Raw genomic sequence first — 17,573 nt, 5'->3', positions numbered from 1 at the left:
ATAAAATAAAATGGCAAGCTGGCAAAAAGAGGACGCTCTAATTTAAGACGTTAGTGTGGGTTTTCCCTAGGCTACTTTCACACGACACCTCGCACCGTCACCGCCGCGGCACAAGCCGCGGCACCGGTGCATTAATCACCCTAGGATTTCTAAGGAGCCTTACATTACATACGACGCCGTAGCGTCAAATCTCTGCGCGGCGGCCATACAAATCTAAGGGAAGAAGGCAGTGGTGCCGCTGCCAGTGCGGTGTCGTGTGCAAATAGCCAAGTGTCCTGGAAAGGGCCTATTACTTACATAGCTAGTTAGGGGAAAGTAGTACGAGATGATCCCCTTAAGCGGGAATCGCTGTAAAATACATATTTTTCAAGGTAAACCAAAAATAAAGACGATTACTACTAGTATATTTATCCATCCAACTTTCCTTATACTCAAAACCAGAAATTAATTGAGGTTTCATTAAAATATTTCATTTTTTGCGAAACCTTACAAAGTGATCATCTTGTACACCCCTGTGGGTAAGATGATCCCCCAGGTAGGGGTAAGATGATCCCTATGATTCTGTTCTATGATCTATTCTTTTCTGGTTATATTCCTTTCGGAGTACCTAATTATGCGAACAAATCGTTAAAAAGTTAGAAAAGAAAAACATTTACGAATTAAATAACGAAAATAACTGATTATTTCTTAGTACCTGCTAAAAAGCGTTTAAATAATTGAAACTCTTTTTGGCTGGAGCTGTGTTGAAAATATCACAAATAAATTCACCCTCTACCCCAGCACATGCTTTATGGCCCCATTTTCCACATGCATAACATTTTATCCATCCTTCACCCTTGGTATCGCTTGAAAACTTTTCTGTTCAGTACAGCCACTCAGTATCATCTCCTTCAGACTCAGGTGAGTTATATGAAGTTCTCTTTCTTTTATTTCACTTCCCTTTACCTACAACATTGACTTTTTTGTTTTAATTCCCAGGGATCATCTCGTACATATAGGAAGGGATCATCTTGACCCAAGTCCCACTTTTTGTTAAATATTTGCTAAAATAATCTACAAGTACGCGGCTAAGTTTTTATGGCCAAAATATTAAAATTAAACATAATAGAAAGCCTAACGACAACAGTAATTACATTTAACATTGTTTGAATAAAAGTAACATAAGCTCAAAGTCATGCCTATTTTAGATCAGAAGTACACAATTTTTCTTTTTTCTCGTCAAATTCGATGTATCGTTCACGCCACCATTACGATTTGACTGAGGCGGGGATGTGTCTAGAGCTATGTTTTACCAGTGAAAGAAACTAAATGGCGTTAGTGGTTTCAGCACAATCGCGAAAGATCATCTTACCCCAGGGGATCAACTCGTACTACTTTCCCCTATGTAGCTATGCAATAATGCTAGCTAGTTAATACGTACGGTGATCTCGCCGCGGCGCCAGGTGATCTTGGGCGGCGGGTTGCCGTGGAACAGGCAGCGCAGCGTGGCGCGCCCGCCCTCGGCCGCCGTCACCTCGGGCTCCGTCACCGGGTTCGCTTGCGGCGCTTGTGGTAGTTCTGAAGAAACATCATAGGTGAGAATTTCCATTTTTTTTAATCACTGAATCAGTGTTGATTTGGGGGTTTTCTTTAAGACAAATTTTTGAGATAGTTTATTCAGGTAAAATGAGATGGCACATATTTAGATCGGTATAAACCTTAAAATAGTGTGAAAATTAGAAACCTGGTGCGTAAGAGGCGGGGCTTACCTGGCGAGAAGGTGGTCGTTACCTGGCGACGAGGCACAGGCTCGATTCCTGGCCGTATGTACGCTCAATGCTCTCATTACTTCATACCTGGCGAGTAGATGGTGGTGACGGACGCCAGGGCTCGTTTCCACGCCGTATACTACGCTTGGAGCCTTCATTATCTCATACCTGGTGCGTACTGACGGCTGATGGGGCAGCAAGTTTCTGGAATGGAGGCCGCCCGCGTACCGGAAAACGCAGCGTGGGACGTCCACCCACAAGGTGGACCGACGACCTGATAAAGGTAGCAGGAAGGCGCTGGATGCAGGCCGCTACCAACCGTGCGATGTGGAAGTCATTGAGGGAGGTTAATGTTCAGCAGTGGACGTCCTGTGGCTGAAATGATGATGATGATGACCTGGTGCGTAAGTGGTGGGGCTTACCTGGCGAGTACGTGGTGGTGACGGGCGCGGGACCGGTAGGAGTAGCAGGCGCGAGGCACAGCTGGCTGCAGCCGCGCGCGCAGCACTTGCCCACGCCGCGGCAGTCGGGTCATCGTTACCTGGCGAGTAGGTGGTGGTGACGGGCGCCAGGCACAGGCTAGTTTCCTCGCTGTATAGGACGCTCAGTGCTATCATCACTTCATACCTGGCGAGTAGGTGGTGGTGACGGGCGCGGGGCTGGTAGGAGTAGCAGGCGCGAGGCACAGCTGGCTGCAGCCGCGCTCGCAGCACTTGCCCACGCCGCGGCAGTCGGCGTCGTCGTTGCACTCGCGGCGGCAGCGACCCTCCACCTCTGACTCCGGCGCCTCCGCCGGGCACTGGCCGGGCTTGTTCACTGTGGAGGTTCGAAGGTAAGGAATATGCCTTTTTGAAAGAGGTGACCTGCCAACGGCACTTCATAATCGACCCGTGTAACGTTTTTGTGGTGCCAAACCCCAGAATGAAAGAAAGAAAGAAAGAAAGAAAATATTTTATTTGGCCCAACATAAGTACACAATACTTGCACATTTGTGGACCAAAATGGCATCCGCTCAGCATTGTGTCCTGCTCTGAGGTAGACCCAGAACAGGACGCTGTTATTCTGCGAGAATAGACAAGAAGGAACGGAAAAAAATCGTAGGGAGCGAAGTAGGTACATACGCAAAAGAGGAAAAGAGCCTCGATACAACACCTACGCGCTCTGCCGAGATTCGGTTCGTATGCCATTAGGGTAGAAAATCGTCTGTTTACGTACTTGAACAAAACTTGTTGAAAGTCACCTATTTGTTAAGTGTTTACTTTTATTGACAGCATTTCTCATCAAATTATCTAAGCAGCAATCAACAGACTGTCAATCTCTACCTAAGAGATATACAGAATCCCAGGATCACAGCTCAGAAAAGAGCACGAGTAAAAAATTTGGCAACTTACCGACGTGGCAGTCAGCAGTGTACGCGACATCCTGCGTGATGGGGTCCTGGTATGGCGTGGCCACGCAGCGTTCACCGGCCGCGCACTCCTTGTTTTCACATGGGTGGCTAGTACAATTGCATCTGCAAAAAAATTATAAATAGCCAAATGGATTAGTAAAAAACTCAGTAAAACTCATTTATTTCTGTAAGTAGGCTTTAAAAAAGCACTTTTACACGTCCCAGTATTAACCCTACCACTGCTTCAGGACAATAAATGGGCCAGTGCTGAGAAGAAGCAGCGCAAGAAACTCAGACACTATTGTCAGCCTCTTTTTCAAAGGTTTACAGGTTTTCAAAATACATAGTTATAAATATTTATGCGAGCTAGGCAGTTACGTATCCCAAACATTTTTATCTTTTAAATAATCATCGACTTTATAGTAGCCCTTTTTCATTAAGGTACTTTTAATATGTGCTTTGAATTTATGAATGGGTAGTTCTACAACAGTTTGTGGTAATTTATTAAATAATTTTATACATTTCCCCATAAATGAAGTAGGTACATACAAACAGTTTGTCAGTGACTACTAGGTACACTAGTCTCGACAGGCCTGTGCCTGTATCGCAGCAAAAATGACAGTATTGTATGAGGTTTAAGGTTTGACTGACTTTAAAAGTAGGCGTTGGCGGCAACATGTGGCGCCAGTGTACCTAAGTAAGAGTGTAACAAAGAAAGAGGTTCACCTCTCACAGCCATCAGAATCCACAGTACGCGCGATGCCGTAGGGGCATTTGAGCTCGGCGCAGTCTCTGCGCAGCTTCTCGCAGTCGACCTCGACGCGCACGCACGAGCAGCGCTCGCAGCCGTCCACGGTGCGTGTTCGCTGCACGCCGAACTCGCAGCGCAGCGCGCGGCACTCGTCGTTGAAGCGGTCGCAGTCTGGTAGCACTTCGTTGCCGTCCACTGCGTGGGGAGGTCAGAATGAGACATGTGATTGAAAAAGACTGAAGTAGCTTCCTTTTAAAGCCTGACACTACAACCATAAAAGAAGACAAAATCGACATTTATTAAGAGTTTTAGAGACGACACTTATTTAGAGATTAGAGAGCAGTTCGTACTATGTCGTTGAACCATTACTAAAATATCAAAGAACAAATCCAGAACAGAAAGCTAATATGTACTTTTTTCAACGCAAATATATTTATATCAAGTGTTTTTTTAACTAGATCTCCTTACTAAAAATATTTTACCTCATTTTTTCCCCAATAAAAAACAAGTCTAAAGTTTATTATTTCTGATGGTAAAACAATAAATGTGTGATGGTGCAAGAAAGATGCAAGCGTGCGCAAAGCGTGCAATAATGAGCCAACGAGAGCAGAAGCCGAGACAATACGAGACGAACCGAATAGCTGGAATCTGGATAAAATAGGACAATACATGACTTTGGTGGAAAGAGTCAATTCTTACAAGAAGTTCCTTTCTGATGAAAGAACGATCTAATGAAGACTTGCAGTTCAACAATTGCACAAATCCCACGAGGTCTTAGGAAGTGGTACTTTTGGGAATGGACTAAGGGAAGGGCCACGACCAACGCCGATCCTAGATCTTGATTAAAGATGATTGTATTTCGGCGCCCTTATTGATGATAACGTTCTCCGGGTTTAGAGCTGTACTTATTTAGATTACGTGATTACTTCGGCGCTCCTTGCAATCTGGCAGTCCTTCGCTCTTCCCCAGGACCGGCACTGGTCAGGACCAGAATTTGGTGAGGTTAGGTTATCATCGAGCGGACGCAAGCGACTCGGAGCAGTACCATCCGTGGTGTTGGTCTGGCAGGCCGCCACGCACTCGCGCGAGGTGCGGAAGTTGTTGCGGCCGCCGCCGCAGCCCAGGTACACGAAGCCGAGGCAGAGCCCCGCGGCCTCGTCGTAGTACCAGCGCCGCGAGGGAGCCGCCCCGCACGCGTGTCCCACCGACACCGGCTCCAGGCACGCCGGCTCTGTCGTCCCGCAACCACCCCGTTAGTCCCGCATGCTATTAGCCTATCGCTCGATTAAAACCAAGTAAGTAAGGCCAGAAATTGAATGCACGTTTGTATCAAACAGTAGGTATATTTGTGCATCAATCTGCAACGTTTGTAAAGGTCTCTGCTGCGTGCTCGTTGTTTGTCGATGAATTATTGAAAGAATCAAAAGGTTTAGCTTTAGCTTTAGCTGTGCACTGTACTGTGCTTACTTGGTTTTAATGTGAGTCATCGCTTTAGTACCCCATGTTAGTCCCATAGCCGCATTAGTACCGCGCAAGCGGCGATGTGACCGGTCAGTGGTGATTCGCTACCATGCGCTAAGGTAACTATTATGAAGTCCAGAATGGATTCAGTTACTAATTTTGAACTGCTACTTCTACTATGATTGTTTAAAAAAAGCTAGGTTAGGTAGATACTAAATTATAATCTTATAATCAGAATGATTATGTTTAAATAATCCTTTGTTAGATAGGTACTAGTAGAAAGAAAGTGAAAGTTATGAAGTTCAAGTAAGTAGGTAGAGTTGTAAGAACAAGCTAAATATAAGTGAAATATAAGTGATGCAAGTAAATATCTATCTATCTATCTAATTAGAGAAATAGATCTCATTCGAAAGGGGACTCATTTGAAAGTCTGTTAGACATTGTCAATGAAAGAAATGGCAAAATTGGAGCGTTTTAAGTTTTACGAAAGGCCACGAGAGTTTTTGAGATAGTTAAAGTTTGGGTCATAGAGAAGGAGGCTCTCTCACCAGGGCCGGTGTCCCCGCACACCTCCCGGCACTCCTGCGCGGAGGAGAAGCGGTTGGGCCCGCCGCCGCAGCCGCTGTACGCGAACGGCTCGCAGCGGCCCGAGCTGAGCTTCCAGTAGTACTTGGGCACGGCCGAGTTGCACAGACCCACGTCGAGCGGGTATCTGCACGGATCTGCAGGCCAAAGGGAACTTTGTGACGCCAGTACTAAAGTGTAGCTCGGGCAAGGCAGTTATGCCAGATTTTATGAGACCCAAAAAAACGTCTCAGCGTCTGACTTGAAAACTTTGTTATGTATTGCACGAATTACATAATATTCCTGTTATCCCTCCAGTTGCTGCTGCAGCAGCTAAGATAGATATGTTTGTGTTAGGAGTGGCTTCACCACCATATTCTAGGAGTCAACGAGGATTAAGGACCCAAAAAACGTCTCATCATGTGACTTGGTTGTGTAGATTATATTATTATGTAGAGCTCTACCAAAGGTAGTTTTCGGGACTGATGGCTGAACTTGCCTTTTGAATGACGGATCATCTAGTTTTCATTCTCATAGGGTATGATTTAATTTAGAGGATTGATTATTTGTTTCAGATGATAATGCTCTCTTCTTACATGGCTTTTTAATAATTTAATTTTAGAAGGAAAAAATATCATCATCATCAACAATATCCAATTCACCTAGTTGATTTTGAAATTATTTTAAGTGTTTTTTTTTCGTACTGTAAACATGCTTAACATATCACTACTAACTACTGAGTAAGGTATGATGCGAAAGCTTTGCTAGTGTCCAAAACCAAATGAGGAAATGGTGGCATGGTAAATGGTAAAGAGGTAGGTATAGTGATAGTGCTTCAAACCAACACCATTTGAGTAAATAGGTCAAACCGCTTCTCCTACACACATTTCATTTCTCCAGTAGATAATCCAGCAACCTTTATTTGTTAGGTAACGTTATAAATATGTCAGTTAAAAGTATGTCTACCACCGGTATCCCTAAAGGGTAGGGCACACCGGTGATAAATAACGGTGTTCCTTCGTTTCAGCCAAATGACGTCCACTGCTGGACAAAGGCCTCCCCCAAGGTTTTCCACAATGAACGGTCCTGCGCTGCCCGCATCCAGGCTCTTCCCGCGACCTTTACCAGATCGTCGGTCCACCTAGTAGGAGGCCTGCCCACGCTACGTCTTCCAGCCCGTGGTCGCCACTCGAGAACTTTCCTGCCCCAACGGCCATCGTCTCTACGAGCTATGTGCCCCGCCCACTGCCACTTGATTTTAGCAATTCTGCGAGCTATGTCGGTTACTTTGGTTCTCCTACGGATCTCCTCATTTCTGATTCGATCACGCAGGGAAACTCCGAGCATAGCCCGCTCCATCGCCCTTTGGGTGACCTTGAGCCTTCTTATGAGGCCCATAGTAAGCGACCACGTTTCGGATCCATATATCAACACTGGCAACACACACTGCTCGAAGACTTTTGTCTTGAGACACTGCGGTATTTCGGACATGAGTATATGGCGAAGCTTCCCGAACGCTGCCCATCCGAGTTGGATTCGACGATTGACCTCTTTCTCGAAGTTGGACCTACCTAACTGGACTGTTTGTCCCAGGTATACATAATTGTCGACAACTTCGAGTGTAGAGTCTCCAACCTTCAGAAGAGTGGGTGCAACACGGACATTAGACATGATTTTTGTCTTGTCCATGTTCATTCTGAGGCCCACTTGTTGAGAGGCTCTACTGAGGCCATCGAGCATTGTGCCTAGATCCTCCAAGGTCTCAGCCATGACTACGATATCGTCCGCGAATCGAAGGTGGGTGATGTACTCGCCGTTGATATTTATGCCAAATCCGTTCCAGTCCAGAAGCTTGAAGACATCTTCCAGGGCGGTGGTAAACAGTTTTGGAGATATGACGTCTCCCTGTCTTACCCCTCGCTGCAACTGGATAGGTTTCGAGTCCCGATCCTGGAGGCGGACCGACATTGTGGCGTTTTTGTACAAACCCCTCAACACTTCGATATATCGATAGTCAATTTGGCACCTTTGGAGAGACTGTAGCACTGCCCAGGTCTCGACCGAATCGAAGGCTTTCTCATAATCCACAAACGCCAGGCAAAGTGGTTGATTATACTCCTCGGTCTTCTGTATAATCTGCCTTAGCGTATGTATGTGGTCTATGGTACTAAAGCCTTTTCGGAAACCGGCTTGTTCGGGAGGCTGGAAGTCGTCGAGCCTGCGAGCGAGACGATTCGTAATGACTCTTGAAAACAGCTTGTAGACATGGCTCAGAAGTGAGATGGGTCTATAATTCTTCAATAAGGTTTTGTCACCTTTTTTGAAGAAGAGTACCACCACACTTCTGTGCCATGTCGTAGGCGTTTTTCCTTCGAGGATGACGGAATTGAACAGCTTCTGAAGAGCCCTTAGTACCGGCGTTCCGCCTGCCTTCAAAAGCTCAGCCGTGATTCCATCATCACCCGGTGCCTTGTTGTTCTTCAGCTGTTTGAGAGCCATTCTAATCTCGTACAGACTGACGTCCGGGATATCTTCGGTATAGTGTCGGGTCAGTCTAGCTCTTGGGTCTTCGGCTAGATTTGTGACAGGTGCACGTACACTCGTGTATAATTGTCCGTAGAACTTCTCGACCTCTTCCAATATCTCCGGCCCCGACGAAATGGCTCTGCCATCCTCTGTCTTCAGCTTGGTCAGTTGACTTTGGCCAACAGACAGATCTCTTGCGAACACTTTAGAGCCCTTGTTTCGCTCAATCGCCTCTTTGATACGGTCTGTATTAAATTGGCGTAGGTCGCGAGTCAAAGACTTGGAGATCTGTCTGTTAAGGCGCCGATACTGAGCAGCATCTTCAGAGGACTGCAGAACCAAGTTCCGTCTCTCTTCCATGAGTTGATTGGTGAGGTCAGAGATCTTTTTGGTTCCTTTTGAACGACGGGTTTTAAAGAACTTAGACCCAGTCGTTTGGACAATTTCCACGAACCTGTCATTGTATTTGTCCACATTTTCGCAGTCTCCTAGGCATTCGAAACGATTTTGCAACTCGAGCTGAAAGCTTTCGGGGTTTTGGAGTTGGATGGGCGCTGGGCGGAGCGTAGACTTCATCAGTCGACATCTCTCGAGCTTGGGTCTGATATTCAATGTGCCTCTTACCATTCGGTGATCGCTTCCTGTTTTGACCGAATTGATCACAGAGACATCATTGAATATATGCTTCTTCGTCGACAAGATGAAGTCTATCTCATTTTTTGTAGCGCCATTGGGATGCAGCCATGTCCACTTTCGCTGTTTTGGCTTTCTGAAGAAGGAGTTCATCATAAAGAGGCCCTCCTTCTCCATAAAGCCAGCCAGCAGTTGGCCACGTGCGTTCCTCTCTCCGTACCCAAATTGCCCCACTTTCGGCTCATTATCGCTTCGTTTACCTAGCTTCGCGTTGAAGTCCCCCATCACAACGGTAAAATGGGACCGGGAGCCATGTATGGCTCTGGAAATATCCTCATACATGGTCTCCACTTCGTCGTCGGGGTGTTCCGTGGTCGGTGCGTATACCTGTATGACCTTCAGCGAATACCGTTTGGTGATTCTGAGTATCAGGTACACTACCCTCGCCGAAACACTCTCGATCTGGACCACGCTGTTGACAAGGGACTTGTGGACGATAAACCCGACACCACCCTGGGACTGCTGGTCGCCCTCCCGGAAATAGAGCAGGTTTCCGGATTTAAGAATTATGGTGTCCTCCCCCTCTCTTCGGACTTCACATAATCCTACGATATCCCACCGTAACCTGCTCAACTCTTCCTCGAGTTCCATTAGCTTCACGTCTGTACGCAGTGTGCGAGCGTTATAGGTTGCCAGGGCCAGAGGTCGTCGGTGTTGGTAGCCTGGCATCCCCCGGGGATTCTTCGCACCCCTTGCCCCACCGTTACCGTGACCGCTACCGTGGTCCGGGATAGTGGGGCCGCCGGGGACTAGGGGCCGTTTTTTTGTTTTTGCCACCATTTGGAGGGTTTTGCCCTAATCGCCACGCTTGGCAGGCGGGTTGGCGATCGCAGTTTTTTTGCTTGATTTCGCACGCAGACGCTGCTGCCCGTCCGGTGCTAACGGTGTTCCTTACCCTTCAGGGATTCAATACCTCGTCTCTGTTGCCATTTTCGGCACATGCTCAAAATCCCCTTAAAGTGATGACTCTACTCACCGAGGTTGACGAAAGCGCCGCACCTCCTCTCGCACTCCTCCTCAGTGCGGTAGCTGTTGGGGTGTCCGCAGCCGCCGAAGCTCCCCTGCGTGCATTCGCGGCGCTCCGAATCGTAGTAGAACACTGTGACGTTGTTGCCGCAAGGCGCGAGCGAGCTCGGCGTCGTGCATTCGCTCTCAACTGCTGGCTGTTGGGAACATTCGAGTTTGGGAAATGAGAACACCATTTGGCATCATTAACCAATAATTCCAGGACACAGCTTCATTAAAACACTTCAATCTAGCCCTGATTTTTCAATGTGCTTTATTAGATTTGTATGAGCTTTAAAATAAAATTAGTCTATTGAGTGAGTGCTGTACTGTGACGTCATATCCTCCTTGTCATACAAATCTCCAATACTATGGGAGAGTAAAAAATTTGCACATTTAACAGGATACAAAAGGCGAACTTAATATGCTTTAAGACATTCACCTTTACTTAACCTTTGGGCCAGCAGAAATTAAGCGCAATATCAATTGACTATGTTTGTCAACTACCATAAAACAAGAAATGGTGCTTTATAAGTGTCAGTATCATACCGGTGCGGTGAGGGCGGGCGCGAGAGTGGTGGTGGTGGTGGCGGCGGCAGGCGGTTGACGTCGGCACTGGCCTTCGCACTCTTCGCGCGTCGCGAATCTGCGCGAAAACAATTTTATTGGTAATTTATTGACTCATTTATTAATTTCATTTGGGGATTTGGGCGGTACTCTGGAAATCATTGGGAAAAGCATACTTATTGTTCAGTAATAGACGTTTTGTGGCAGTTATGGCTGAAATAATGCTATTTTATTTATATAAAGTTTAGGTGTAGTCTTATGTATTTATTGTGTAGATGATGTTTTGAGATTATCTTATCTTCCTTATTTAGGGTGCCTCTTAAGGGTGACTCCGTTTAAGAACAACTCCAAAAAGGACTGAGTACCAAGCTACCCTACAACAAACATTTTCAATTTTCATTTTCAAACTGTTCAAGAGTTATACCTTTTGGTTGACTATCATCATCACGATCATCATCAGATCTTCCAAAAGTTACCTGTCTGTGTCCGCGGGGTTGCAGGATCCGTACTGGAAGCACTCGTCGCGCGACTCGTCGAAGAACCACGTCTCCACGTAGTCGAAGCAGTTGATCGGTTTCGGTGTCCTCTTGCAGGGGTCTGTGGATATTGATTCTTTTCTATTATCTATTCTTTTTATTTGAAAACGCAGCTTTAAAATTCTCTTTTACCAGCCTCTTCGACTAACCATCCAGAAAAACAAAATGTTGACCATAATTCTTTGAGAAGGTCGCCGTGGACGACTTTTGTCTGATGAACAGTTTGAACCCATTGTAACCCTCCATAGCTGCTAGTAAGGTTCTAAGAATTTAACTTGCTGCTTATAATCAAGGCATCAGTTCATTTAGTCCCGGTTTATCCTGTCAGCTTCCTATTGACGTTCTGCCGTTAAGGGTGAGACGTCCGCGGAAGGCGTCTTGGTTGTTTCTAGTATCCAAGACGCTGATCACTAAACAGTAAAAGGAACACCCCAGATTTACCCCACATAATCTTTCACCCCTCAATGGGCTCAAATTCCTTAATAAAAAAATCTCCAGTTCATTCCACTCACCCTTCTCGAACTTGCAGACGTCCTCGCACTCGTCGACGGTGGAGAAGCGGTTGGGCCCGCCTTGGCAGCCTCCGTACATGAAGGCCACACAGCTGCCCAGGGCCTCGTCGTAGTAGAACTTGGGGAAGGCGGCCCGGCATGAGCCCGGGTCCACTGGGTAGCGGCACACCTCTGTTGAACCAAAAGGTATTTTACTAACTTGTTCCACTGAAGTTTTTAATCGACTTCAACAAAAGGAGGAGGTTCTCCTCCTTTAATCATGCCTCAGCCTTTGTAAAAGAACGATTTAGCAAGTAAGTGGAGGATGTGGTATGATGCGGTAGGTATTGCCAGCTTCTCGAATCTAAACTGACCTTGGACTTAGATTATTGCCATTCTTGAAGTTCTGTGGTTCACATTCTCCAGGATACGGTAATATGAAATGTAATGAGGACAGTTTTGCTTAAGACTTAATTTTAATCTAGTTGTACTCGTAGAAAGCAATACTGTTGTCGAGATATGAGATAATCCTTTGGTTCGGAGTTTTGCTTAGACACCATATTACTGAACTGGCAGACGAGGTGAAGAAGATCGGCAAGACACGAAGCTCAAGACCGAACGCGATGGAGGACTGTTGTAGACGCCTCTGCCCCATCTAGGACCATAGGACCTTAAGTCATAGTAAGCCACCATATTACTGACCAATGTTCCGGAAGGCGCCGCAGCTCCTCTCGCAGGCCTCCTCGGACAGGAAGACTCCGGACCGCCTGCAGGAGTTCCCGCTGGCCGCGTTGTGGTGCGGCACGCACGCGTGTTGCTCCACGTCCAGGTACCAGACCTCGCCTTCTTCGGCGCACTCCTCGTCGGCCGCGGGCGCGATGCGGCACGCTGGCGGGACGTCTTCCGTCTGGGAAGGAATGGAGGAGGCACTGTTGATACAGGTCGGCAGGACAACTAAAGTGACTGACATAGCCCGCAGAATCGTTAAAATCTAGTGGCAGTGAGCGGGGCACATAGCTCTTAGAGCTGATGGCCGCTGGGGCAGAAAAGTTCTCGAGTGGCAACCACGAGCCTTAGGATGTAGTGTGGGCAGGTCTCCCACTAGGTGGACCGTCAATCTGGAGGTCGCGGGATGCGCCTGGACATGGCGCATGACCGGTCTTTGTGGAAAACCTTGGAGGGAATTTGTAAGACTAAAAATCGATGGAGGAATACTCCAGGCTACTCCAGGCAGAAAATTACACCCTCCTCTAAAATGTGTAGTCTCAATTACCATATACGCCCTGTATTTGAGCAACAAGCTCACATGATTTAAGCAGTCTGGGTACGTAACATGTTAAATGACGCACGGATCTTTTCACGTACCAATTATTTTGGTCTTTAGAAACAAAATGGGATCAACCAGAACCAGGATGTCATATTTCTGTACATGTCATTTGATTGTGACTTACCGGCGCGGGAGCCGCGGTGGCGTTGGCGACCGGAGCCGGCGCGGGACCGCTCCTACAGCGCCGCTCGCAGTCTTCTAAGCTCTCGAACCTGGATACCAAGGAGCGTGATTGGAAATGGAGATACAGTTGTTATAGTACCGAAATTACCACTTCTCACTGATCATCAAATAATTAGGGTATCATCGGGATGACCAGAATATAATCCTTCAAAGTGATCCGGAAGCACTAGAGCATGTAATCTGTTTAAATAATCGTTTATCATTAATTTATTCTTGTTCCTTTGACTTCTTTTAACAGAACAATATAAACCAGTTTGATACCTATGTAAAACTTCTATATGAGCTTTAATGGGGTGAATAGGCATCTTATGGGCAAGTTTACTCCACCATACATCACATCTACTGCTTGAGTGAGACAGATTACTTTTCTAAACAGTATGGTTACCTGTTAGCGTTTCCTTCGCAGCCGCCGTACGTGAACTGGCTGCAGGAGTCTGAGGCGGGGTCGTAGAACCAGCTCATGATGGAAGCCTCGCACGGGCCCGCCAGCATTGGCAGTTGGCACACGTCTGCAACACCAAAGGACTTTGAACTTTATGTCTTTCAGGTAAAGTTTAAAATAAATTGAAGTAGCTATGACGTTTTGTGGTGATATTCTGCCGTACACTACATGATAGAACAATTAGTGGCGTATATTCTTTAGTTTATGAGAGTGATGAGAAGAGTTAGGCGCTTTTAAGAATCATGCATCATGCAAGATAGTCGATCTTAAGACCCCACGATTCCTGATCAGTTGTCTTCACAGTCACCCGTCACAAGCTCCTAATACGTACCCCAGTTTTTGTCCATTTACTTATTTGGACATTTTATAAATGCATGCATCATATTTTCTTCTTGGAGTAGATTTAAAGACCACCTTGTACCACCACCACCTTGACCACCAGATTTGATAACGGCTACGATCATCCGAAGATGGGACTTCCAAAGCCTGAGATAAACTGACCTTGCGTAGACCCGCAGGCAATCTGGCAGTCGTCGTCCGAAGCGAAGTTGTTCTGGTTGCCCCCACAGCCTCCGTAGGCGAACTCCTGACAAGTGCCTCTCTCAGCGTCATATGCCCAGCGGGATATGGCATCCGTGCACGGGCCAGGGTCCACAGATAAGAAGCACACTTCTGCGGGACGTGCGGTTATGTTGTTATTGACAAAGCGAGTGGGGTGAATGATGTTAAGTAAAATTATTTTTGGATTAGATGATGTAAATCGACAAATTGTATATTAATTATTGTGATTAATAAGAGACACACAAAGCCAAACACTTTGATTAGGTACAAAGGCTGGAACATGAATGATAGATGTTAGTTTAAAACACTTTTTTTAAAATTAAATATCTCTTATGGTATTATTATGATGTTATATGATTGGTAGAAGTTGCATCATGAATAATGTAAGTGAAAATTTTCATTCAACAACAAAAAATAAGCTGAAATATGTTGTTCGCGTCATCTGATGTCACTTTGGTCAAGTTCATGGCGAATAAGCGTTGTTAACACAAACACATTAAATTTAGCAGAAAGATGAACTAAAATTGGTTGATGATGCTAGTTAGAAGATATCCAGGTCCTACACCCAGGCGTTCTTTCCTACTGGGCACTCTGGTCACGTGCTCAGGGTCCCGCAATCGAGGGGGCCCCGTCTGATCTCAAAAAAGACCTTTTTCAAGACGAAAAGGGCCCTTTAATCCTTAAATACCCAGGGTCCCTAGTAGGTTAAAGATGGACCTTCTTAAACCTACCTTGTCCAGCAGGGGGCTGGGTGGGCGCAGGCGCGGGTGTGGGCGCGGACGCGGGCCCGCAGCGCGCGGCGCAGGCCGCCTCGCTGTCGAAGCGGTTGGTGTTGCCGCCGCAGCCGCCGTAGTAGAACTGACGACATCTGCCAGGTTGAAGGATTATTCGTAATATAATCTGTTAACTACAACCTATTTGAAGATTAGATAGGACTTCGCCAGAGATCAAGATTGGATTGATCTCGGAACTTTATTAAGTAAACTTTAGGGTGTCTTCAACTTGACTGCAAAGTGCGGCGGAGTGGCAGCAGCACGATTGTTGCTCAACAATAGTATTAGCCCTTTGTTCATCAAGAATTAGTGAATCGTCGAGATAAACGTGGTTAGCCAGCGATTACTTATAATATCAGCATGTTATAAATAAATACTTATTTAACGCAGACTTGCGATACCTCTGATTTGATTGTGTTACAGAAAATAAGTTGGATATTGTACCTGTTGATGGTTTGGTCGAAGAACCATTTTTCAGTGTAGTCGGCACATTCGCCGGTCATCGAAGGCAGTGTACAGAGGTCGGCAGCTAAAACAAAAGAGTTGGATATTGATTTTAAAGTTATTAACTAAATACTTTATATTGATACCACATTCATACAACCCGGTAGGGTTAACTGCGCACCTGGCGGCCGTGACGTCACATCGATGCTCTGGGACGTGGCGCTGTCGATCGCGGGGATTTGTGCGGGTAGTGGGAGGGAGAGTCGCATTCCAGCGAGGTGCGCAGTTAGCTCGATCGGGTTGTAGTCATTTGTAGTCATTCGGGACAAAACATAAGGGTGTGATTCCATACTTTTTTCGTTAGTATGGTATAGTGCGCGCCACTATACGCATATGTATTGCGTATAGTGGCGCGCACTATACCATACTAACGAATCGGTTTTATGCCCATGTTAACATGGTCATATAAATGGTATGGTGAAGTCAGAAAATTGATATCTTCATTTTAATTATTTTAATTTTCATACAAATCGGATTTTATAAAATTTATTTTGTAGGAAAATTAAAAAAAATAAAATGATAGATCAAATTTCTGACCTCACCATACCATTTATATGACCATGTTAACATGGGCTAGTGTCGGCTCATATACCCATTTACTTAATACCCTGTAGGTATACAATCTTAAGGGCTTATCGTCTGAAATCGATAAAACACCTCGATATGGATTTTTTGACAAATTCGATTTTTGATTCATTTTTTTTTTATTCATTTATAAAGGTGCATTTTGTCTAGGGGGGCTGGCGTCATGAGTCGACTCCAGTGTTGTATTCCTAATTTATTTTTTTTATTTTTTTTGTGTGTATTTTCTCAACATGGCAAAATTTGATAGTGGCGCCCTCTTGTCAATGTCTTGTTTAATGTTTTGTTTTTTGTATTTAAAATGTTGGTTGGAGAGGCACCCGCTGAAAACCAGCGTCGGGGCACGCGTGCATGCACGCGTGGCTCGATTAATGCTGAGCGGGCGCCTTTTTGGCACAAAATATGCGTGTACAGTTTTAAGTCCCTTTGTTCTGTTTTTCTGTTTTCTTTTGTGTCAAATAAAGTTTTTCTAATTCTAATTCTAATATGATGGCGCGCATGTAGGCTTGCCAGTTTGGAGAGATCACCATATTCACCAGTCACCCTGTATAAGTAACTCACCAGCGGTGGGCCTGGGTGCCACTGTGGTGGTGGTGGGGCGCGCGCACTGGCTCTCGCACTGCTGCTCCGTGGCGAAGCGGTTCTCGTTGCCGCCGCAGCCGCCGTAGTAGAACTGACGGCATCTGGGGTAACAACATTGTTTTTCAAGTTGTTTTGTTTTTGTGCAGTCGACTACCTTCAAATTCAAAATCGCTTCTATAGGTAATTTAAGTCATAAGTTCAAGCCAATTAAAGATAAGGTAAATGATGAGGAAATAAAACATCTATTAATGATATATTAATAAAGTCCTTTTCTTTCTGCTACTTTTTGCCAATTTTGCTTTCAGGTTTTGTTTATTACATTTCGCAATTCAGCGTGCGTCTTAGCATAGGCATCCTCCAGCTCTCTCCACTAAGCTCTATCCTCCGCTACGCTAGTCCAGTATGGTCCCAAAGTCACCCCTTCCTCTACTAATAAAAAAATTACTTAGAAAAAAGCATTTTCAACAACAAACTATACCTCTGGATAGAAGTATCGTAGTACCACTTCTCGGTATAGTCAGCGCATTCTCCGGTGAGTGCGGGCAGCGTGCAAATGTCCTTCACTGAAATACCAACCAATGACGTAAAAAACTTATGTTCATAAATTTTATGTAAAGAGGATATTAGAATTAAAAAAGAAGATAACATTGTAATCAAAGGAATTATAGCCTGACCAGGAACATAAAAACCCTCGCCATGTTGCGGAAAACTAATGGTACTAATTTCTTTTAATGGCAACAGTAACTGAAAACTTCATTGTCATGTCACCTTGCATGTCAGTCTATTGCTGTCAAAGTGTAAACAAACTTTATTTTAAATGTGTGCAATTGATTTTGTGAATTAAATTGCTAAAATCTTTTTATAGTCGTGAAAGAAGTGTTTTACAA

At 45.5% G+C, this 17,573-nt stretch overlaps 1 protein-coding gene across 1 annotated transcript in view; it reads right to left on the bottom strand.

The window, feature by feature from the left end:
- Positions 1–17,573, bottom strand: part of LOC135080899 (papilin) — a 120,779-nt gene that overhangs the window by 11,494 nt on the left and 91,712 nt on the right. The window contains exons 33-50 of the mRNA XM_063975629.1: positions 17,165–17,249; positions 16,666–16,787; positions 15,463–15,547; positions 14,977–15,113; positions 14,186–14,413; positions 13,628–13,751; positions 13,152–13,271; positions 12,435–12,661; positions 11,754–11,924; positions 11,182–11,302; positions 10,688–10,784; positions 10,110–10,296; positions 5,899–6,072; positions 4,935–5,120; positions 3,865–4,084; positions 3,140–3,261; positions 2,376–2,564; positions 1,421–1,557 (exon numbers count right to left, since the gene is read on the bottom strand). Of these exons, the coding sequence (XP_063831699.1) occupies positions 1,421–1,557; positions 2,376–2,564; positions 3,140–3,261; positions 3,865–4,084; positions 4,935–5,120; positions 5,899–6,072; positions 10,110–10,296; positions 10,688–10,784; positions 11,182–11,302; positions 11,754–11,924; positions 12,435–12,661; positions 13,152–13,271; positions 13,628–13,751; positions 14,186–14,413; positions 14,977–15,113; positions 15,463–15,547; positions 16,666–16,787; positions 17,165–17,249 (2,732 nt within the window). The remainder of the gene's footprint in view (positions 1–1,420; positions 1,558–2,375; positions 2,565–3,139; positions 3,262–3,864; positions 4,085–4,934; positions 5,121–5,898; positions 6,073–10,109; positions 10,297–10,687; positions 10,785–11,181; positions 11,303–11,753; positions 11,925–12,434; positions 12,662–13,151; positions 13,272–13,627; positions 13,752–14,185; positions 14,414–14,976; positions 15,114–15,462; positions 15,548–16,665; positions 16,788–17,164; positions 17,250–17,573) is intronic.

The sequence above is a fragment of the Ostrinia nubilalis genome, chromosome 18, assembly GCF_963855985.1.
Source record: "Ostrinia nubilalis chromosome 18, ilOstNubi1.1, whole genome shotgun sequence".
NCBI classification, from domain to species: domain Eukaryota; kingdom Metazoa; phylum Arthropoda; class Insecta; order Lepidoptera; family Crambidae; genus Ostrinia; species Ostrinia nubilalis.
This window is presented reverse-complemented; position numbering and strand designations above follow the sequence as displayed.